Source organism: Perissodus microlepis, chromosome 5 (genome assembly GCF_051167445.1).
Source record: "Perissodus microlepis isolate ML-2025 ecotype Zambia chromosome 5, ASM5116744v1, whole genome shotgun sequence".
Classification (NCBI taxonomy): domain Eukaryota; kingdom Metazoa; phylum Chordata; class Actinopteri; order Cichliformes; family Cichlidae; genus Perissodus; species Perissodus microlepis.
Genome location: NC_140465.1, coordinates 33,591,917 through 33,614,620, shown reverse-complemented (window position 1 = coordinate 33,614,620; position 22,704 = coordinate 33,591,917). Strand labels below are relative to the sequence as shown.

Below are 22,704 nucleotides of genomic sequence, written 5' to 3'. Positions count from 1 at the left end.
TTTCAACCTTTGCCATCTATATGCTAATAAGAAGCATGCGTTGCTTCTTTTCAATATTAAATAGCCTAAATGGAGCTAAAGTACTGCCCTTTCATTTCAAAAGACATACACTCATTTAACATATTTTGTGAATTTTAAAACCGAAACACGGCCTTTCAAATTTCATCGTCTGAATGAACATCTGAATTATGTGTTTATTATTCTGCTGTCTTCTAACCCAACCCAAACACATTTAAATACAATTGTCAAGTCTGATGCTTGAATTATATGATTCCAAGCTGCTATAATGCCAACCTGCCATCATCAAAAAGCATCAAAATAATGTGATAACAAGCATTCGTTCTTCTCGAGATGTCCTGCTGCTGCAACCCAGAAAGAAAGACATTCCCGCAAGAAAGTCGTGCCGGGATGTCAACCCTAATAAAGATGTCTTGCATTTTAATCCGTGTGTATATGTATATGTGTGTGTGTGGCAACAGAGTGGGCAGACAGGGATTTTCTGCTGGCTTCATCAGCACTTGAAGTCAACCTTCAGGCCAAATGGGTGTGGATTTCACTCTCTCATTCTCTGTGTGTCTGTTCACGTGTGCATTCTGGTGGAGAGTGCGCTCCACTAGAATGTGGGTGTTAGGAGTGAAAAATGAATGTCTGTGTCCATGTTTAATTATAGGCGTGCATTTATGCATCTATGTGTGTGTATGTTTGTGCATGATAGCCTCGGCCCAGATGTGCTCTACACAAAAAGACCAATCGCATTTAGAAGACTCTAATTTTCCTCGTGCATGCCAGCGATTGTGCAAAGCTGTCAGTGGTGGAGGGATCCCAGTCGCAATAGTAAACACACCCTTACATACAAATCCATAAGTCAAATAAATATTTTATGCTTTGGTTCATTATATTGCTACTCCAAAGCCATGACAGTAATCATCAGCTTCTATTAAGTTTGTCTTGAAACAAAATCCATTCACTGAACAGAATCAACCCCAGATCATAATTAAGGCTCTCATTAGGGTTGCACCACCTGATCATTCAACAGTGCTCTAACAGCTGACTACAAGATGCATAAACAAGGAGATCAATCAGTACTGCATAATTTTTCTGAGAGAGGAAACACACCAAATGTCAGCAGATCAATACAGGAGAAGGAGCAAATAATGAACTTGCTTTGGATTACAAAGGTGGGGTCAAGATTCAGAGGCATTTCGGAAAATGGTTTTAATCACAAGGCTGGCAAAGCTCTCTGCTTTGTGGAGTTTAGTAATCCTGAAGAAAGGTGATGCTGGGGAATGGCTCTTCATCATTTTGATCTTGGGCTTAGGCTAATGACAGATTTTGGAAAGCCTTGTTTCCCACTAACAGCAGCATCACACACTTGGTTAATGCTGCAGGCTAATCGCAGTATCGATATTATTGACAGAGGCTATACTTAGTTTGATCCCTGTCAGAAGCCTCTAAGCTTCCAGTCTTCAGTCTGGCCGCTTGCCTATCAGATGTGTGAGTAAGATGATAAGTGTAACCCCTAGCGTTCATCAAGTGCACGGAGATGTGGCAGAATGGAAGGAAGGTGGGGAAAAAAACTTACCCCGAGGATGACAGTGTCTTCTCCTTGAAATATTGGGATGAACTTATCTCCGCGGATAATTTCGGACTGGTTCAGTGGACGAAATCGACATAACACCTTGATATTGCATTCACCGTTCGCATCGGCCATTGTGAAAATAAAATTTGTGGTTTAGCTTCCAAATAGATAAAGAGGAGTTTAAAAAATAAAAATAATAACCTGATTAAAAACAAAAAAAGCCCCTGTGCAACCTTTTCTCCTAAAGCACCTGCACGCAAACTGGAACCACCGGATATAGCCACATGCAAAGCGAGACTGGCAGGCGAAGCATTTGGAGTTTGGGGTTGCAAAATATTAAAAGAAATGTAAAATAAAAGCAAAACAGAAGCAGCTCCTGGGTGTTTATTAAATTGCCCTCAAATCAAAGCTGAGCTGCATCTCGGCGGCGGAGAACATATGGAGAGTTGTAAATGGGGAGTAGAGTCCAAACTGGTCCGGTCGGTCTGGATAGGCTGCAGGCTTCTCAGAGGCATGCCTTGCATCACTGTCAACCCTGCTCTCTCACTGTGGGCGGGGCGTGGTAGCGACTCAAATCCTCTCTCATCAGCACCGCGGGCAGAGGGACCGAAGAGCAGGGAGGAGCGCTCCAACTCTGTCATATATACATGAATTAGCCTCCATGGAAACTTCTTCAATGTTTCAGATGCAGCAGCTGTTGCAAAAGCACGAAGTATTTCTGGCATTTACGGAGGCATTTCTGAAAACAGTAGTTTGTAAGGAGCGGGTCTAGGGCTGCACCAGTCTGGTCGTCATGGCAATGCTGTTTTGCATGAGAGGGTAGTCATGTGGGAACTAAAGGGTTCGTAATTTCCCCCCAGAGGCTTTCCAGTCTTAAGCAGTGCACTGTGAAGTTAATGAGAAGCCTTTGACACAAAACAAAAAGTCAGAATGATCAGATTCGCATATATGAGTAAACGGGTGAGATGTTATTTTGGGGGGAGTTCCCGCAGTGCACATGTCTTGTATCAGACCCCGATTGGTAAATGCACATGTCTTTCAAACTCCGTGCCCTCAGGCTTGCAACAGACTTTTTTGGTATGCTTATTAAAATTCATGAAAATCGAAACAACCCAGACATCATCATCAGAGGTTTTTTTTTTTTGTTTTTTTTTTAAGATTTATATAAGATATTCAAGAGCCAAGCGGGAACGTATACAGCTGTCTTAGCAAGCCAATTACCCCGCATGATGAGTGAGCATCTTTCCGTGTGCATTAATTTCTTAAAGTCGGCTATACCGACTGCACTTGTAAAAGAGCATCCACTGCATATGCACTGTAAATGAGTTAGTTACATATTATGAAATGTACATAAGTATATGACGTAAATTATAAATATTATTTTCAAACATGTCGATTTGAGCAGAAGAATATTGCACATCAGGGTTATTCATAAGTTGTTGACAGATCGACCACAGCAGTATTACAGCTTTTAGGGAGAAGCTGCAACGACATAATATAAGATGTGTGTTTATAATTTAATAACATGTAGGGAAAAAACACGACAACTTTGTTCTTTTCCTGATCGTGAATCATCCTATTAATCGAGGATCTTTGAACCCATTGATCAAGTTTTTCTTAAAAACAAAAACCAAAAAAACAACTCTTTGGCGCCATCATGTGATGGCATTATGTTACAACACAGTTACATGTTTTATTTAAAACTAATAAACATAAATGTTATTGAAGAATTGAAGATAATGCATGCGACAGCTAATATCGCGTTTAATAGGAAAATAAAATAAAAAGACCAAAGCCTTATTGAGTCTTATTGGATAAAAGGCGCGCATGCGTGAAAGCGGTGTTCGTTTTCGGGTATGATTGTTTTATTGTCTTCGGTAAGCCGGCGAACTCTTTTCAATTGACGCAGCAGTCGCACGACAGTCCACCTGCCGGTGCCTGTACACAAATCAAGGGCACACGCCGTCACATCAAGCTAGTGACCACATCGGCTTGGAAAGCTCCGCCGGCTGGGAGACTGCTGGCTCATCCATCGTTAGCTTTTGTCATAGTCAGACTCTGTCCAGCGATAATTTGCACGCTTTATTACATTCTTTTGTCATTCGTTGGTCTTCTTTTTTCCCTCCCGGTGACCATGGCTGATCCCAAATACGCAAATTTGCCAGGAATTGTAAGTGGCTAACGCTAGCAGACAGATGGCTATACTGCTAACTGGCAGTGCTATCTCCAGGCTTTGACAGCTAAGTTAGCTAACATCTCTGCCGTTTATTTCGTTGTCTGCTTTTTGTTTGCACTCACCGCGCAGCTGGCGTTTACAGCTGTAATCCCGTAGTGGCTTTATTTTTCAGCTAATTCCCCGAGTTGTGCTACGGAACACCAGAAGCAAGGGTTAGGAGATAGTTGTTGTTGAATGGGCCGGGGCGTTGGCCAGGCAAGCTGTAATAACCGGGATGTCTAACTGTTCCTTATTTTGTTTATCTAATTGTTTGCACAGGCGTTTAACGAGCCGGACGTGTATGAAACCGGTGACCTTCCTGAGGATGACCAGGCTCAGTTTGAGTCGGTAAGTGGGCGCCTTTTCCCCCCAAGTTCCATGTTCTTTAATTTTCTGCACATTCAGCTAACTAGCTAACAAGTGTATACACGTAGGTTTATGATTGACAGTACGGAATAACAGCTTCTCACTTTTACTGTATAAATTACATGGCAAAGGGCGGATATGTCAGCGGTACTATGCATGTAAATAATCTGTCCCTGTGCCTTTCCTGTCCTTACCAGCTCTGCAGGGCGAGTGAAATACTATTTGTAAGACGTGTACAAATACCCCGTTGTTGATGCTCTTGTTTAAAATATAGAGTTGAAGTAGTGAACTTTGTTCATATTTTATACAATACATACAACTGACTTCCACACATTGTCCCTGTTATGTATGTTTCTTTTTTAAAATTATTTTAATATGTTGACAGAACTAAGGCACAAGTGCATAATAAAAACAAAAATGTCAGTAGAAGCATTTTAAAATTGGATTCAGACACTTCAAGCATATCAGCAAACCAAACATTCAGGCACTGCCGTTGTCTTTTTTAGAAATCTCTTTTGCTGTCATCGATAGTGATCGAACTCTTGTGACTGCAAGAGTTCAGGCTTGTTTATCAGGACAGCTCTTGGTGAGCTGGTCTGACTTTGGTTTTAACCATGTCTGGGCTATTTTTTCAGACCAGCTGAGAGAATGCTAATTGGCATTTTCCTTCCATGTTTTCATGTTTGCTCTTCCTATTCCCTTGCCCTTGTTTTGACTCTTCCCCCACCCTCCTGGGACCCTAGTTTGTACAAGTAAGACTGGCTCAATTTTTCTCTCAGTGAGCTTAATGCTGTTTTTATGCATGTTTTTGTTTTTTTTAATTCCCATAGTCACTATTTCTGCCTCTAATGATTGGAATGATATGAGAAATAGATCAGCGACTCTCTTTGTGCAGTGTAATTCAACCCTTTTTGATTGTTGTGAAGTGGAAGGAATTGATTCTTTTCCTCCTATTCTTGCTGCTCTTTTAATTTCTAAGGGATAATGGTATTGGTGGGTATTCAGCAGAACTGATTTACTCTTTCATGCTTTGACAAAGCAGTGAGGGTTCAATTGTGTGCCTGTGTGAGCGTGAAGCTTTCGGCAGAATAAATAAGTGTGTTTATTTGTTCTAGGGATTTCTCTTTTTAACCTGCTGTCATGTTCTAATAATTGCTTCTTGGCTAACTCCACTGTTCTGACTAACTGGACATTTTAACGGCCTCTTTACAATGCGTGATAACTTCTTACAGGTTCATTGAGCAAAATGGATATAAAAGAAAGTCACTCACAGTCTGCAGTAGACCTTTTAAATGATCAATAATGAGACTTGTGAATGCCTATTGAGAATAGTTTGTTGTGCTTTACATAAAATAAGCAGAAATATGTCAAGTGCACATTCCACCTATGTTGTTCTCATGTTGTAGAAATGTAGCCAGACAAAAATGAAGCTTTGGAAATGGCTCTAGCATTGTGTGCTCCACAAAAGTGGTTTCTTAGCCATAGCTCCATAAGCTTGTTTTTGTTCTGTCACCATCCTTTTGGTCACCTTAGGCAAAAACAATGTGGTTGTGTTGGCCACTGGTTTATACATAATTTCACCTAGGAGTGCAGCAAATTAGCATCTGTACTAATACTGACTAATGGAATGTATGCGGCATGTAACACAGATCAACATTGAGATGACTGCTTCTTTGTTGCTGTCATTATAAAATTCTTCACTTTTGGCAAACTACATACTAATTGTGTAGTGCCATAGCCAGCTTCAAAGAAAAATCTGTCGAATTAGGTAATCTCCAATTTGATGCTATATTTTTTTTCTGATGAATTGATTTGCAGACTTTAGTTGAACTAAAACATTGTAAATCACACAGTGTACTGGGGCTCTAACTTTGATATAGTTCACCATGTGCTTTGTTTTAGGTTAGCAGATTCATTTAGGATAAACTGCATGTGACTAACTAAGAACTTACTCCAGTTTAATGAGCTGAGGATACATGCAATTGGGGGTTTGACTTGTTTTAGACATCCTCACCCTCCATTCTGAATCATAATTAATGTTTTGAAACACCAGGCTCTTCATTACTATAAAAGGTATCATGAGGGAGAGAAACTTGGTGGGATTAAAGGACCACATTATCACGGTGAATTGGGAAAGACGGAAAGAACTCGGAGACCATCATAAACTGTCTGAGCAAAGTGTCTCCAGGGTGTTTGGCAGCTACTCTCAGAACACTGCTTTCTTTCTTATCTTTCCCCGACCTTGGCCAACTGTTCCTGTTGTGTGCATGGCATGTGATAACCACATTAATCTGTGTTGTCTCTCTCTCTCTCCCCCCTATTTTTTTTTCTCTCCCTCTGCTCTTCCGTTATTTTCTCTAACTCTTTGGAAACCCAAGGAGCTGGTAAGAGCCTGACTAACTCTCCTCTTCCTCCTCCTCCTCCATCATGTCATATGTGTAACTTGTCTATGGTTTTGTGTCTCTTTTTATCCTGATGTTTGTGAGCCCACTCATAGCACCTTTGTGTTTGTGTCAGCACTGTTTTAATTCGACCCATTGCATGTAGTTCATCATAATTGATCACTAAAAAGTTTTGATCAAATGATCCATGGTATTTCCAATCACTAATCAAAACCTGTCATTTAGAAAAGAAAGTGTTAGTTACTTCCAGCTGTGGTTCTGCCTTTTCCATTCACTCCACATCGTTTTATCATAGTAAACCTGTAGCACACGGATGACATATTTGTTTGTAAAGACGACACTACAACCAGTCTTTGCTGAAACTATGAATGACCTTGAAATTATCTGGTTGTGTAAAAGCTGGACCAAATAATGGATGTGAAACTCTTGCAGATTCTGATGATTCATGGTTAAAATGGGTTTTTAATTTCTATGGGTGTCTGGACTTGGTTGACAATAATACACATAATTCATGATCTTACTGTATTTTTCGGACCATAAGGCACACCGGATTATAAGGCGCATTAAGCGAAACAAAACAGTCAGATATGTCAAACTTTACTCAACTCATTCTTCTTGCTTCCTCCACTTCCGTACCATTGATTCATCAATGTTGAATTCTCTGGCAGCTGCTCTATTCCCATGTTGTTGCAGTATGTTAATGACTAACCTCGCATTGCGGTTGATGGATTATCTCAGTCGTTCTACTGACTGAAGTTTGGTCCGTTTACAGCATCCTGCATGCGATTGCATTTGTCCCTAACCTTCGGGAACCCTCACGTTAGCTTTTATCGAGTGGAAAAAAGTTAGCATTAGCACAACACGCATAGCTGTGTCGCTAGCAATCACGTAGCACATCATTATATACCAGGTAGTCCAACTTCAGTAACCCTACAAAAGTCACTGCTGTGTTTTCTGTCTTCGTTTTTGTTGGAAGTGATAGCAGAGCTGTACGTTTGAATTTTTTCAGAAATCTCTCAGTCAGAACATGCTATATGTTTAGGTTGAAACTAGCAAGCTAACTTCCTGCTAACGTCTAACTCCATTAAATTTAATAAATTCTGTTTTCATGGATGCTTGGATGTTAAACTTAATTGTTACACCTGATAAAGCAGCAACGCTGATGATTTTATTATAGATGAAAGAATTTAGACAGTTTTAACTCTCAGTGATGCCGCAGTGTTTGTTTGACTTTTGTACCTGAAGCGGACACAGTTTTGGACCCAGATTCCTCCGCGAGGCTCCTGACTACAGCAGCCGTAATGCTCAGACAATCCATTAAGTGTTGCAGCTTCGTAGCTTACCAAAGTCGTACTAAAACATTTTTTGACAGATTTTTGAGCGCCGTGTACCACATAAAATCGTTTCGAGCTCAGTAAGCACAACCAGAATTGATACATAGGGCTCACTGGTTTATAAGGCGCACTGTCGATTTTTTTGAGAAAATTAAAGGATTTTAAGTGTGCCTTATAGTGCGGAAAATACGGTAATCATATTTTTGGGCAGTGATCAGACCAAGGTTTCCTGTCCAAATTTACCAACCTTTCAATGTATTTTAAGTGCACCTGGGGCTTTGAGTCTTTTGGCTTCACTGATTCCGTACGGATAATTTAACTGTGTGAGTTTGTTGATGTTCAGCTGACTTTATTTCCTGGTTTTTCAATGACAGGAGGAGCTTTGCAGTGACAGCGTGGAGAGGATTGTGGTCAACCCCAATGCTGCTTATGACAAGTTCAAAGACAAGCATGTCAGCACCAAGGGACTTGGTCAGTTTCTCACTTTTAATTTAATAACGACGTATTAAGTTGAATAACAAAATATGTGGTGGTGTACCACATCATTGCTTTAGGTCACATGTTTCTTTATTACATTTTACATCCACTGTGTCTGTCAAATGCACCATTTTACTCCTGAGTTGAGTTAAAGCAAATTACAACATCCATGTGTTTTAAGAAAGTATTTGTCCTTTATTAAAATGAAATTATATATTTGTGGCTGGTATTAAAAATGTACAGACTTGAGTGGAAATTAGCAAATTATCATGTCACATTTGTAGACAAAAAACAAAGTGTTACTTTAGTCTGTTGCTAACATATCTCCCTCGTTAAGGTACAGAATGAAGAAGAGCTGCTTTGGCTTCAGTTAGTTAGGAGATTAATTGGTTCATTGAATTAAAGCCTATAAAGTTAACATATTGCTAAAATTGACAAAAGTAATAAAAAAGAAAAGTAAATGACACACATTCCTTTGCTTTGTCATTTATTCTCAGTGCTTCTTTGGCTGCCATGTCTTTAAAATTTTCATCTGCTGTCATTTGTATTTAATTGTTGTATAAGATAAATTTCTTCTTTAGTGTAAAGAAAACAAAAATCAATAAATATGTAAAAAAAAAAATTAAAATATTTTATTCCTTCAGTTTGTGCTATAACAAATAGATTTGCATTCTTAGAAACATCAGTTTCAGCTTTTAATGTCGTGTTTGTCACTTTCTCTCGCAACACATTTGTCCTTTCTTTTTCCAGACTTTTCAGACAGAATCAGTAAAAGCAGAAGAGTTGGCTATGAGTCAGGAGAATTTGAGATTGTGAGTACATTCTGTTCAGCAGAAGAACATTACTTTGTTCTCATAAAAATACTTTTTATTTTGTTCACTCTGTTTGTCATTTCTGATAAAAGTCAGAGAGCATGTGATGCTAGTGGTGTGATCATTTCTCTCAGCTCTTTTGTATATTGAATAATATTCATTCAGTTTCTCTGCTCTGTGGCTTAGCTTGGAGAGGGCTGTGGAGTGAAGGAGACTCCTCAGCAGAAGTATCAGCGCCTAGTGAATGAGATCCAGGAACTCACGCAGGAGGTGGACACCATCCAGGTAACCTGCAAGCAACAGACGTGTACACACGTCCAAAAGAGCGTGTGAGGGATGATCATTCTTCTACCTGTATCTTAATGTTAGTAGCCTTCCTCCACATTGCTCATTTAGTATTGCATTTATTGAAGGGAAGATCAACCATTGAGATGGAACAATTTCAGCAAATCGAATCCAAAGCCTAGTCTGACGAATACCAGAGTGTTAGTGAGAAGAGGGTTTATCTTAAAATGGCATCGCAGGTTGGCTAAACTGGCTGGTGCCACCAAGGCAAAGACTAGTGAGCTTCCTGAAAGCCTGCCTCAGGTATGCTTTTATCAACACCTGACTAGGTGTGGCCAATTAGCACCAGCTGAACACACTGAGGAGATTAGGGGCTGCATAGGGACGTAACAATGCACTAAAGCTAAAGTCCACCGTGAAAATTTGCTAGATTACAACCAACAATGTTGATTAACAAAGTTTCCTCCCTCGATCGTGTCCCAGCTGTCATGGCGCAAGAAATAGCTCACACCCTCAAATTCAAATTTAAATTTTATTTGTCACACACACAACCATACACAGTATGACATGTGGTGAAATGCTTATTGCTGTGCAATACCTGACCACTAAATGACAGTAAGAATTGACAGTAAGATTTACAGATTACTACAAAAAAAAACAGATTTTAACTTAGAAATTTAGAGTAAAATGTGCAAAAAACTGTTTATGTAAAGAATTATGAATAAAAACTAGAGTGCGTGTGGTGATGTGAGTGAGTCCAGTCCTACATCTGGTTCAGGGCCCGAATAGCCTGGGGCAAAGAAGTACTCCTCATTCTCTCTGATTTGGTGTTAAGGGAGCGGAAGCGCTTCCCAGACCTCGGCAGTGAGAAGAGTTCATTGTTGGGATGGGAGAGGTCCATCATAATTTTCCTGGCTTTTGTCTTGCACCGCTTGGTGTAGATGGACAGCAGGTCAGGAAGCTCTGATCGAATGATGCGTTCGGCTGAGCGCACCACTCTTTGCAGATCTTGTCTGTCCTGCTTGGTGCTGTTCCCAAACTAGGTGCAGATGTTTCCCGTCAGGACGCTCTCGATGCAGGAGTAAAAGTTCTTGAGCACCTTCAGTGGCAGATGGAAGTCTCTAAGTCTTCTGAGGAAGAAGAGACGCTGACGGGCTTTCTTAACCAGGGTGTTGATGTGGCAGGACCATGACAGGTTCTGAGTGATGTGGACACCCAGATACCGTAAACTGTCTACTCTCTCCACTGGCGTGCCACTGATGATGAGGGGCTTGTAATTCCTCGCCTCCTTTGTAGTGAAGTCCACGATCAGCTCCTTAGTCTTGCTGACATTTAGGACGGGGTTAATTTCCTGTCACCAGGTCTCCAGGTTCATAATCTCCTCCAGGTAGGCCTTCTCGATGTTGTCAGAGATCAGGCCCACAACAACAGTGTCGTCAGCAAACTTGACAATGGAGACAGACAACTGTTCATGCTCACTGCAGTAAATGTTTTTGTATTGTTCACTTTAAGTTTTATTTGCAATTCTGTATTTTTGATTGGTTAGCGAGCAATAAGGCCTAGAAGTAAATCCATATGAATATGGATAATGATGAAAATATTATATGATCAAATAATAATGCAAAAATATTAGTGTTTGATACTGCACTACAAACAGATTGTATTACCTGGCATCAAAGGTGTATGTGTCTCTCTGCGTCCAGGCTGCCACAAAGGAAAGTAATGCAGAGGAGCGCCTCACTCCAGTGGTGCTGGCCCAGCAGGCAGCCCAGCTCAAACAGCAGCTGGTTTCAGCCCATCTCGACTCACTGCTTGGACCACAGGCACACATCAACCTGGCTGACCCAGATGGCGCACTGGCCAGGTGAGTTGGCTGGAGTTAACAAGACAATGAAGCACAAACAAGGGCAAGCACCTGGAACCTGAAACTTAACACCACAGTCTGTTAGATCGTGCCAGCACTGTGATCTGAGAAACTGAAATGCTTGGGAAGAAAGAGGGTGCTCTGGAGAAATGGAGAGAATAAGAGTGATTGATATGGGAATTGGATTTTCCAAGCTTTAACCAGATATAATGAGATGGAGTAGTAAGGAAATAAGATTAATTGTACACATAAATGTTGCTGATGTCAAAGGGCATAGCTACCAGGAGCACAACACAACTAAGGGACAGATGATTGAGGGAGGGAAATTAACTAAAAGAACACAGAAATCTTTGAAAAATGCCAGCGCCCAACTGAGCATAAGCAAAGGAAGCCGTGGGATTAAAAGGGGAAAACACAAATGAGAGAAAGTAAAGAAAAAGTGAGGAAAACACCTTCACAAACCTTCACTTGCAGTTAATAACACTGACTTAAAGGATTGAGAGGGAGGGAGAACCACACTCATGGCAGCACATGGGGTTGGTAACAATGGTGAACATATTATCCCTTTGTGTCTTTCTTCCCTTCTCATAGGCGTCTGCTCACCCAGCTGGAAGCCGCTAAGGGCAGCCGTGGCAGCTCTGCAGGAGACAGCAAGCCGACAGCATTAGCTAAGGGCCCAGATGGAGTGGTACTCTACGAGTTGCACAGCAGACCAGAGCAGGAGAAATTTAATGAGTCTGCCAAGGTAAAGAGGAAAGAGAGGTGGATAAATGTCTGTGACAAATGCACACATAAAATTAGGCTGTATGGTCTCCTCGACATGCTTTGTTTCTGTTCTTCTGAGTGGAATGTCAGAATACTAGATGGCAATAAGCAGGACAAAAGGAGGAAGGCATACATGTGGGTGTTTGTGTGTCTCTTGTGGGATGCTTGTTGTCACTGCCAGCCATGTGTTGCCCTGTTCCGTCTCTGTAGATGGCGGAATTGGAGAAGCGTCTAGCTGAGCTGGAGATGGCTGTTGGCTCAGGATCAGACAAGCAGGTACACACACAGTCCCGCTGTCTCTCTCTCTCTCTCTCTCACAAACACACACACTCGCATTGTCTTCATGGGTCTTTGCTCTCATTCGCACTAATTCTGTGTGCCTGTCTCTATGTCACACTCACAGCAGAATTTTCTTGCTTCTGTTTTCAAGTAAAATAAAAAATAAAATATTCCACTTGATTTATGTAAATTCAAGCGGTGGCTTTGTTGTTTCTTGTTAAAATGCATTTTTCCCTCTTCACATTTACTTTATAGGGACCTCTGAGTGCTGGTGCTCAAGGAACCAGTTTGATGGTAAGAACACACTGTGGAGTTTGTCTCTCTATTCAAAACTCTGGGTATCTGATGTGCAGCCAGAGAACTGGGTCATACTTCAAAGGTGACATCAGTTCCTTCAAGTTTGTTTATTGCTGCTGTGCCAGTAGGAGGAACAAAAACCTAAAGTTTTGTGCTTGATCTTATATATAAACTTGTCCTCCTTTGTATCAGGACACCATAGAGCTCCTGCAGGCGAGGGTCAGTGCTCTGGACTCTGCTACTCTGGATCAAGTGGAGGCAAGACTGCAGGTGATTACTCCCCGTACAGCATTACAGCACAGTGTTAGGAGGAGGCAGCCTTTCCATATGAAGTGACAAGACAGTTGCATCTTGATTACATTTGTACATCAGTTTTTTTTTTCCTAGATGCCTTTTGGTTTGAAAGGGTAGTGGGTTTTGGTTTTGTTTTTTGTATATATTTTGCTGTCTTTTGAGTTTCATCCATTGCGTTTAGTACAGAGGCAGGCCCGGAGGTGTCAGTTGGAGGGGCATCTGGACTGTAGCTTTTGTATCTAACAAAAACTAAAAAACATTTTGCTTTTCTGCAAGAACTCATCCCGTTTCTCTATAGCAGTTATTCCCAAAATCAAGAGTGCTGCAGCCCACTTAAAAACTATAAAATCCAGTCGGAATTTAAATATGTCTTAAATCTTCAGTCTAATCAAAATATAACAGAAAATTATGTATTTTCTTGAAAATTGTATTTAAAAAAAAAATAACAACAAATGGTTGGCTATAAATTCCTAATGCTAATCCGGTCATATGCATATTGTTAAGGCCAGTGTAGCCCACCTGCCACTGGGACACAAACTTCAATACAAGAGCATTCAGTTTTTGCCCAGAATAAAGAGTAATATCACAAACTAACCACCGACTAGCACCAGTTTTAATTCAGTTTTTATGTAATTAAATTAATATAAATATGTAACTGTACATACTTGTAAGTAATTTCAAACTGCGGCCCAGCTGCAGTTCCTTTGTGGCCCAAAATGTCACTCTGAGGAGGTCTTTAGGTCACTGCTTGCTTTTTAAGAACAACATATACCTGAAACCTAATGAGAACGTTCAGAATGGAGGGTATTACACAAAGCTTAGGTCGGTCCAGCTTTGAGTCAGTGCTTTTATAGTTTGTGCCTTGATGTTTGGCTACTTTGTTGCTCAGCTGATAAATATCTTTAGTTTTAAAATATGCCACAGTGACATGATGTTGGGTTACTTGTGACAGTTTACAGTGAAACACTAGTTGCCCCCGAGTGGTACCTCTTGCAGAATTAGAATAGATTACCGTATACGTATAATGTGTTTTTTCTCTCCCGCAGAGTGTCCTCGGGAAGATGAATGAGATTGCTAAACACAAGGCAGCGATTGAAGACGCTGAAACACAAAACAAGGTTAGTAACCCCTGACCACCTTCAGTATCGAATAAAGGCTGTAATAATTGCAGATCTGTTTCTTTACAACTTCCAGGCTCAAACTGACCGCATGTGATTTGTCTACTTTGAGGCTGTTTCAGTAAATGTTTCTTCCTGACAGGCATTTGCAATCATTAGAGCTGAAATGTTTTCATCAGTGTCAAGGTTCTCGTTCCAATAAACTTCTAGTGTATATTTACAAAAGTCTGGTAGCAAGTGGGAAGAATGTTGTTTATACAATTTCAGTTTAATGCTGATATTTCAAACTGCCCACATTCATAACCTCTGAGAGCCAAACCAAAGTGTAATCGAATAGTTTGTTTTTAGTTTGTTCTTTCTAAATAATGAATCAATTCAGGTTTTCACATCAGATCTAACAGATTTCATGCGTTCACGTGTTGTATATGTAATTGACCAGCAGAGGGCAGGCTATGCTAATTATATAATTTCTATGAATAACGGTATAAATGGTTGGTTTGTGTTAGGTATATTGGTGTTTTAGAAAAATATTGTATTTGACCATCTGAAAAGTGTGTAAGACAAAAAAAAAAAACTAACTAGAAAATCTTTCATTTTTATTTGTTCATTAGAGGTTGTTAGAGTCCAGCACAACTGGGTTTTAAACATAAAATAACACCTGAACTGGCTTCAAAGGCCCTTTGAAGTGTCGGCACGCTTTGGTTTATCAGTGTGTAAACTGACCAAAAGAATAAAGTTCAAATCTCAAGCATGCGAGCAACATTTCTAGTTCTGGCATCAGAATAATGTGAAGGAAAGTTTAAAATATAGGCAACAATTTAAGCAGGACAAAATATCCATAAAGTCACCCGAGGCTTAAATGTTTGTGTATACAGAAAAATTCTGCTGGCGGACAGTTTCTATAAAAATCATTAAATGTGTTTTTTTTTTTTAACCTGCCAGGTGTCAAAGTTGTATGATGTGGTGCAGAAGTGGGATGCCATGTCCACTTCCATACCTCAGGTGGTGCAGAGGCTCGTTGCTGTGAAGGAGCTCCATGAGCAAGGTAACACGCAGGAACTGAAACTGCTCCGTCCATTCACACAAAACCATGAAATGCAGAAGGTGCTGAGGTGTTTCAGGGGTGCAGGAGCGTATTAAAACTCTAACATTAGATGAATGTACTTGGTTAGTGTGTGCCAGTAATTGGCCAATATTGTAATAATGTTGCTCTTGGGGCAAATTTCCCCCCGGTAAGGATCGCAATGGAAACATGGATAATTTATGTGCTCTTCTTTTATGTAAGGGGAGACGAACCTTGAAATGACACCCATGAGAGTTCAAGGAGAGAATGTATGTAGGTTAGCGGGGATGGGATGTAGCGTTAAAGACTGAAAATATATTGGGTGTTGCCACAGAACATAACAGGGTGTGAACCCAGATCACGTTCCAGGCAGCATCTGTGCTGGAGAGTAACATTTGCATCCACTGTGGAAACGTCTAAGAGCGAGACAAAAGATGAAACTAAGGGAAAACGGGATTCAAATAGATAATGGAATTAGCCTAAACCGTGCCGTTCTATTATAACGAAGGGCAAAAAAATCACTGAGAGGGGAGACTCAAAATGGTAACGGAATTAAACTAAATCTTGCAATACTGCTAAACACCCCCTTGGGGTAACAGAGATGCATGATATTATATATATCACATTATCATCTTTTTATTATTTAGCACATGAAAGCGGAACCTTGGCATTAATAGATTATATTGATAATTCAGTTCTGAGAGCTGAAGGAGGTCATTTATCATCCAGCCTCTCTCTGCACCGATCTGTCACACATTGCAGCTTCTTTGCTCGACAGAGCTTAGCTGCACCTTTTTTCTTCTGATCTTTCTTTACCAATAAAGGAAAACTTGAAAAAGAAAATACTTAGTTTAATCTTTCAAGCTGCCGTTCATCACTGTTAGATTAGTTTTGCATCAATTCCTTTGCCCTTCTCCTTCAGCTGACAACAAAGACATTTCATTTTTTAGCAGATGTTTTGAATTTAAGGATTACTTACTTCCTGTCCTTGATCTAATTCTCCCTTTTCACTTCAACCCTCTATCTCACAGCCATGCAGTTTGGCCAGCTGCTGACACACCTGGATACCACTCAGCAGATGATCAACAACTCCCTGAAGGACAATAATACCCTGCTAACACAGGTGAGAAGTTCATAGACCTGTTGAACAATTGTAGCAACATAAATAATTTCTAAGCGCTGCAGGGAGAGTAGAACTCAGCAGTTTTATCCACTTAAATGGTCAGCTTGAATGAGCCACTACAGCCATGGTAAATTTGGCACTGGCCAGCAGAAATGTGTCACAGTTCGATATAAAAAGATGCCAGCAGTTATACAGTTGCTGTCGTTTTACAGAAACGAACGTTTCTGCAGTAATTGGTAGAAACTTTGTGAACCACTTTTTCGCAATAGCAGATGAAAATGTTTGATTTGGTGTGAAAGAAAAACTTGACATGTTCAAACACTTGGCCGTAACCTCTTTGTATGTGTAGTGAATGAGTGGAAAAAGTGTCCTCTAATACCCTTCAGAGTGCACAGCCGAGGCAGCTTTTCACAGCTAGAAGTAACAATCTAACAAACTACAGCTTCCCATTACGAGGACAGAAGCTCTGTAAAGCCTCTCAGGCAATAATCAGTCTGTGCTTTCACAGTTCAAGGCTTCTGGCAGGAGGGACCAACCAGTGCCTCAATCCAGTAAAATGTTTTTTGTTTTTCTTTACAATGTTTTGGTGTCGCAGAGGCTTGTTAAATCTGACATTTCAGTTTCTTATCAACACTGAAATGTTTCTGTTTTTGGTTTTTGTGTAGCCTTCTGAAACAATATTGTCTAATAATAATTGTCATCAGTGAAGGTTGGGCGATCAGACGAATATATCGACCAATCGACGATAAGCTGAGTCTTTCACCGATCATTTTTACAAGAGCAATGTTATGTATTTATTTGCCCATGAGTAAGTTTGCTAATAATGTTGGTTGAAGTTAAGAGAAGCAGTCAATAGAAATACTAATAGCAGTGTTTTAACAGCACCCTCTTCCAGCTGCAAACAAATGCAGCGATTCATTTACTCAAACTCATAACAGAAAGAAAGAAAGATGGTGGCCTATGTTCAGAAAAAACAAAAACATTTTATTTAGATTTAAAAAAAAAAAAAAACCAAAACGGTGGGGAGGGAAACAAAGACAAACTGTCTTCTTTTTTTTCCACTCTAACTGTGTTTACAGGCCGTTCCAGTGTTTGTCTTACACACTAAAGCAACAAATCCAAAATTAAACAAAAAGTAAGTTAAAAATCAAAATGTCTCTTCCAGCGAACACATATAAATATATAAATAAATGACTAATCCAAAAAGTAGCTATATTAATTCAGAAACAAACAAGAAAAGAATGTAAAATATTACATTGCTCCGCCCATCAAAAAGTCACCTGCGTGAATATATCATGTATCGTCTATTGGAAAATATTTACATATCGCCCAACCTTATCATCAGTAGCACTTTTCCTACATGACTCAGGTATATGGATGTTTAACAGGGCTGCACCTGATTGGTATTTTGTTTGAATTATGGCAAAGGTTTCCATATTTAAGCACCTTCATTTCTTTTCTCTTACCGCTTATTTAGCTTTTTCCTTAAATCCCCTCTCTCCGTCCCATCAGTCTCTCTCACGCACTTCTGGAGTTAGCATTCTCTCTAATTCTTCTTCTTTTTTTACCAGGTTCAGCAAACGATGAAGGAAAATCTTGTGGCTATAGAGGAGAACTTTGCTGCACTAGACCAGAGGATGAAGAAGCTTTCAAAATAAACGGTGGCAGAGTTTGGATTGGTCCCGAAGAGTGTAGGACATGGACAATTTGGAGTTGACTAGAGAGCACAGTAAAGGGGGGGGTGTCCTGGTTTAACGCTGTCCTTTCTGGCCACTTTTCTCTTGCGCTCTACTTCCGCCTCTGCCTTTTTTCATTAAGTGAAATGCTAGAAAGTTGGAAATGATGGAAAAACAAAAACGAAAGGAGACGGATGTTCTTGTCCACCCTCTTTTCCTTTTCCTTTCTCTTGCATCAAACTGTTGTCATCTGAAACCACATTTGTCCACACTATTCATGCAGCTGATTGCAGTCGTCTCTCTCCCCCCCCCCCCCCCCCCCCCTTAAGCTTATGAGTTTTAGAGACCGGGTTGTTTTTATAATTATTAGACTAGAAAATTCTACCATTCCTTTTGGACCTTCATGCAATTACTGGATTTGTACTGTAAATTTTTGGTAAAATGAAATGGATGAAATGAAAAACGGTGTAAAGTGGTGTAGAAATAAAGATCTATTGTCCTAAGTTGTTGTAGCAGAAGCACGTATGTGCGAGCATCAGGGCCGTGTCACCGAAGGACAGCTTGTAAATATGCCTGTGTACCTTATTGTTTCTTCACGCTCAGTCGCTTGTAACTATATTATTATGACTGAGACAGCAGACACCACAGACAAACTTTTAATCTGCTTTGTCATTGCCTACAAGTTCACTGTGTTGTTCATCTGTGGTCATGGAAACTGATCAATAAAACAAAGTGCTGTAAGGCCCGCCTCCTTTCATTCCTTTTATTTTTGAAATATGTAATTATTGACCTAGCTTCCTGTCTGAAAAACTAAGTTTTGTGAAATACTGATGATCAAATGTTTTCCACCCTTTAAACAAAAAGATCCTGGTCATCAGTAATTAGCTGTTGGTGTTATGCTTTTAATAAGAAGCTGTAGGAGAATCACAGATGGCTAATTGAATTCTAAACTGACCTGTCAAAATAAAGTCTTCATTTGTGGTTGTGCTCAATATGTATGACCACTGGGTGGCAGCATAGCATCAAACCCAAACAGAATCCTAGGACGAGGCCAAATAAACCCATAAAAGCAGATTAGTCACCCACTTTGACATATTTGTTTCTAATTAAGCTTCCCATATTTTATTACACATACCCCAACTCTGATTTTTAGGTCTAGACTCTAAATCCACCCTCATTCTGTGGCCTGTAACTCTGTTTGTCTCCTGCTTTTCTCTGTTTGTTGTTGTCGTCAGCATGTCTCTGCTTGCTGCTTCTAATTTTTATATTCATATAAGTATGTATGTATATGTATAAATGTATATGCTTTGTACAGCACTGTAACTTGATATTTTTAACTAGTTGGGGTTAAGTTGGTGGACATAAAGCTAATTGGAAAAGGAAAAAAACGTAAGAGTTATTTAACAATTTGTAATGAAACAGGTTTTTGTGTTATGTTATTTGACCTTTACTTCATGTCCCTCCCTGTCTCTCATAGCATTCTGCTTGCCATAACAGGGCAGTATTACAAAACTTCACAGGACAGTTATTTAAAAAAAATTAAAAGGTTAAGTATTGTACAAACTGTTGCACTAGAATAAAGGCAAACAGCAAAGTTAAAGCAGGAACAGAAAGCACCCAGTCGAGTAGAAACCTAAATGTAAAAGGATTATTTCTGTACGCTGCCTTTTGACAAGTAAAAACAGGAGCCACTAAATGAATTTAAGGTCAGTCTCAAATCCATCTAGTAGTTGTGCGTGTGTAAAAAGCATTTAATCAAAAAGCTGGCTTCTGTCTGAAGTCAAGTGATGGGATTAGTGACAAAGGCCGACAGATAGCATACAGCAGGGCGAGGATCAGGTGCTTGTGGTGAGTCATTCAGATACATCAGCCCCTGCGAGTTAGGTAACAGCGAGCTTCTCGCAAGTGGATTAATAGTTTACTGAGCTACGAACATTGCCCCAAAAGAAACACGCAGCCAGAAGTTAGGTTTCATGCCTTTGACATGCGCTCCATTTTTGGACTCGTGTACTTACACCTAACTGACCCTGAATTAGATACGACGTTTGATAAAGCCTCTGTTACCAAGCCTGTGGATCATTTCTTTACTTTAGCTGATTATTATGGCTGTGTCTCTCAGCCTATATTACATCTGTCCTTTTATTCCAAAGAGTTATGTGCTGACTGTGGACTCCAGCTTACCAGTTTCCCTTACATGTGGGAGAGCTGCCTGCTCGGACAAGACGTATCAAGTGTAAGTTTCAGGGAATTAGTTCCACAGATCCAACTTAGAAGGGAATGCCACAGATGAGCACAGAGACGTACAGTGTACTGTATATCATGTTATACCACATTTGTCCTTCTATTTCGGGTGCGCTAGATTGGGTCAGCTCAGCCCCATCTGTTAAGAGACACTTTAACACAATCACAAAGTAAATATTAAAGTCCTCTGGCAGCACAGAGCAGCTGAACACAGAGGAGGCAGAAGGGAGCACCAATTGCTCTAAAATCTCTGTTTCTGGTGCTGATATGGGAAAAACTAGAATGAGAGGAAGAAAAGGATGGTGTAAGAGCCTGGAGTGTGTGTTTCGCTGCCAGAATACCCACCTGTTCAGACAGGCGTTTAAAGTTTAATGCGCTACAGTCTTTCGCTTTAGCTTGTTGTTGTTGTTATTGTTTTTATTCCTTTTTTTCAATTTCTCTTTTATCTTTGACACATGAATGAAGAAATCCAGAATAATGCATGTAGATAATAACAGCTCTACCGTGCTGTAAAGATTTTCGATATAATCGTGAAATCATTAAACTAAGGTTGAAAAAAAGAAAGCTTGTGAAAAATTAATAGAGTATTTAACTCAATTTTAATTTAATTTACCACCCTGTTACTTCCACCTCAGAAATAACAAATAGAACAATTAATAAAAGAAGTCCAAAAACCTGAATGGGTTTGAAGGAGAGAGGAGAGAAGAGGTGAGTGGAGAAGAGCTTTTACGGGTTTTACAGTCGTGCGGCACAATGAGGCTTGAAGACGGGGTACAGATGGGTGAGGCTCGGAGGTAAGCAGGGCTAAACACGCTAACAAGATTGTCTGCGAAGTCATCCCAAAGCTCCGAACACACAAATCTCACCAAGCAGATGTGATGCATAGCTGATAAATCTGGACGAGCTGTGATTGAGTGCTGAAATCATTTCAAACTTTAAGAGCTCTGAGATAGTTTGCTGCTTCGTGTGAATGCTGGCTGTCCTGTATTTATAAATGAAATGATAGATGGGGAAAGTTCCTGAGGGGAAAACTGCAAATTAGTTGATTAATGGGCATCAGCACACAATAGAGAATTGCATTATTGGTCTCAGCTGAGATGAGCATTGACAAGAGAGATGAATGTAGTAACTAAAGAGGCCTCGAAGCTTAATGACAAAGCTAAAAAAAAAAAGAAAAAATCTGTTGGAAAAATTTGCCTTAAAAAGTATAACCAGTGTATGTTTGTCTAAGAACCACTGATTATTGTGTACTAATTTAGGATTTGGTTAATGCATTTTACACTTTACAAGAAGGTCTCTCTGTTTGTTGTCAGGGTGACCAAGAAAACAGTTAAAACACACCATGAGAAAGAGCAAGGCGGGATACAAAAAAGGGATTTACTGTATCACCAGCACTTGTTAACAGCTGTATCAGTTGGTCTCAGTTCAGAGGGATTCCGACAGCTGGTGTGTGTGTGTGTGTGTGTGTGTGTGTGTGTGTGTGTGTGTGTGTGTGTGTGTGTGTGTGTGTGTGTGTGTTTGTCGGGAGGAACTGGGTGTGGAGTCTTGACCAAGGGCATAGGACAGAAAGAGGGGAGCGTGGCATAGTGGCTGGAAAATTCCCCAGACTCTTTCTGCCTGTAAAACAAAAGTGAAGAGTTTATTTTGAAGAGATAACAACCACTGTCCCTTTAATTTCATTTACCTTATTTTGCTGTCCTTGCTGATTGTTTATTACATTTCAAGCACAAAGGCTTCTTTTAAATCTGTGTGGCAGCACAACAAAGAACCATATTTTCTGCATCGATAACCCCGTAAAGGCTGGGTTCTTTCACTTGTCATATTTCTAATAAATAAATATAAACATAATATTATTTTACCGGGCTGTTTCTTGCTTTATTTTGTGTGATGTGTGAAACATAATTATGTTGTTATTATGTTGGTTTCACAGAAATAGTTTTAAAAAAAGAATTATAAAAGAAGGCAAAAACATATTCAGCCAACATCTCCAAAAGCTGATCCACACAAGCAGACAATTTAGAATCTGCAGGACTTGTTTACACTCTGTTACCTCAGGGCATGAAAAGGAACAGAAAAACAAATGCATTGTCTATACCAGTCTTTATCTTTGTTTTATTTTTTACTTTTTGAAATTATATTTTTTTTTAAAAAGGTGGCAATCGATTAGAAAGCAGGGGTCATCGTCATTAGAGCGTAATAACAGTCTAAAAAAAATATGCAACCTAGATTTGGGGTTGTAAACAGTGTTTTATAATGACTACAACACAGACGACGGGACTGACAAAATAAACAGACGGCATGGGTGGAGAGGGAGGGGTGTAGCGAAAGTATGCTCAACTACTCAGCAACAGCCACTCAAGTCGTGACGTGTTCACGGTGCTTCCTGCAGCGCTTTAACCCGGGTCCTAGAGACAGTATTTGAGCTTTCTATTCGCTACTTGGCGCTGTTGCTATGGGGCTGTGCATGTTGAGGCGTGCACGTTGCACCGTGCATGGAAAACAGTTTGCGTGTGC

General features: G+C 40.0%; 2 protein-coding genes across 3 annotated transcripts in view; one reads left to right on the top strand and one right to left on the bottom strand.

Annotated features, from left to right (window-relative positions):
- kif5ab (kinesin family member 5A, b) overlaps positions 1–2,267 on the bottom strand; it is a 67,881-nt gene extending 65,614 nt beyond the window's left edge. Inside the window, exon 1 of one of the 2 annotated variants that reach the window (XM_084929505.1) lies at positions 1,583–2,267. In XM_084929505.1, the coding sequence (XP_084785631.1) occupies positions 1,583–1,711 (129 nt within the window). In that variant the 5' untranslated portion in view covers positions 1,712–2,267. The remainder of the gene's footprint in view (positions 1–1,582) is intronic. The other variant, XM_084929503.1, reaches the window with a different exon arrangement.
- Positions 2,268–3,488: 1,221 nt separating this feature from the next.
- On the top strand, positions 3,489–18,690 carry dctn2 (dynactin 2 (p50)). Its single transcript, XM_084929502.1, has 14 exons — positions 3,489–3,749; positions 4,074–4,142; positions 8,271–8,367; positions 9,124–9,185; positions 9,372–9,470; positions 11,174–11,334; positions 11,926–12,079; positions 12,310–12,375; positions 12,634–12,672; positions 12,868–12,945; positions 14,016–14,087; positions 15,030–15,132; positions 16,182–16,273; positions 17,845–18,690. Exons 1-14 carry the CDS (start codon positions 3,714–3,716, stop codon positions 17,929–17,931), a joined length of 1,215 nt encoding a protein of 404 aa, XP_084785628.1. The 5' UTR covers positions 3,489–3,713; the 3' UTR covers positions 17,932–18,690.
- The last annotated feature ends 4,014 nt before the right edge of the window (positions 18,691–22,704 follow it).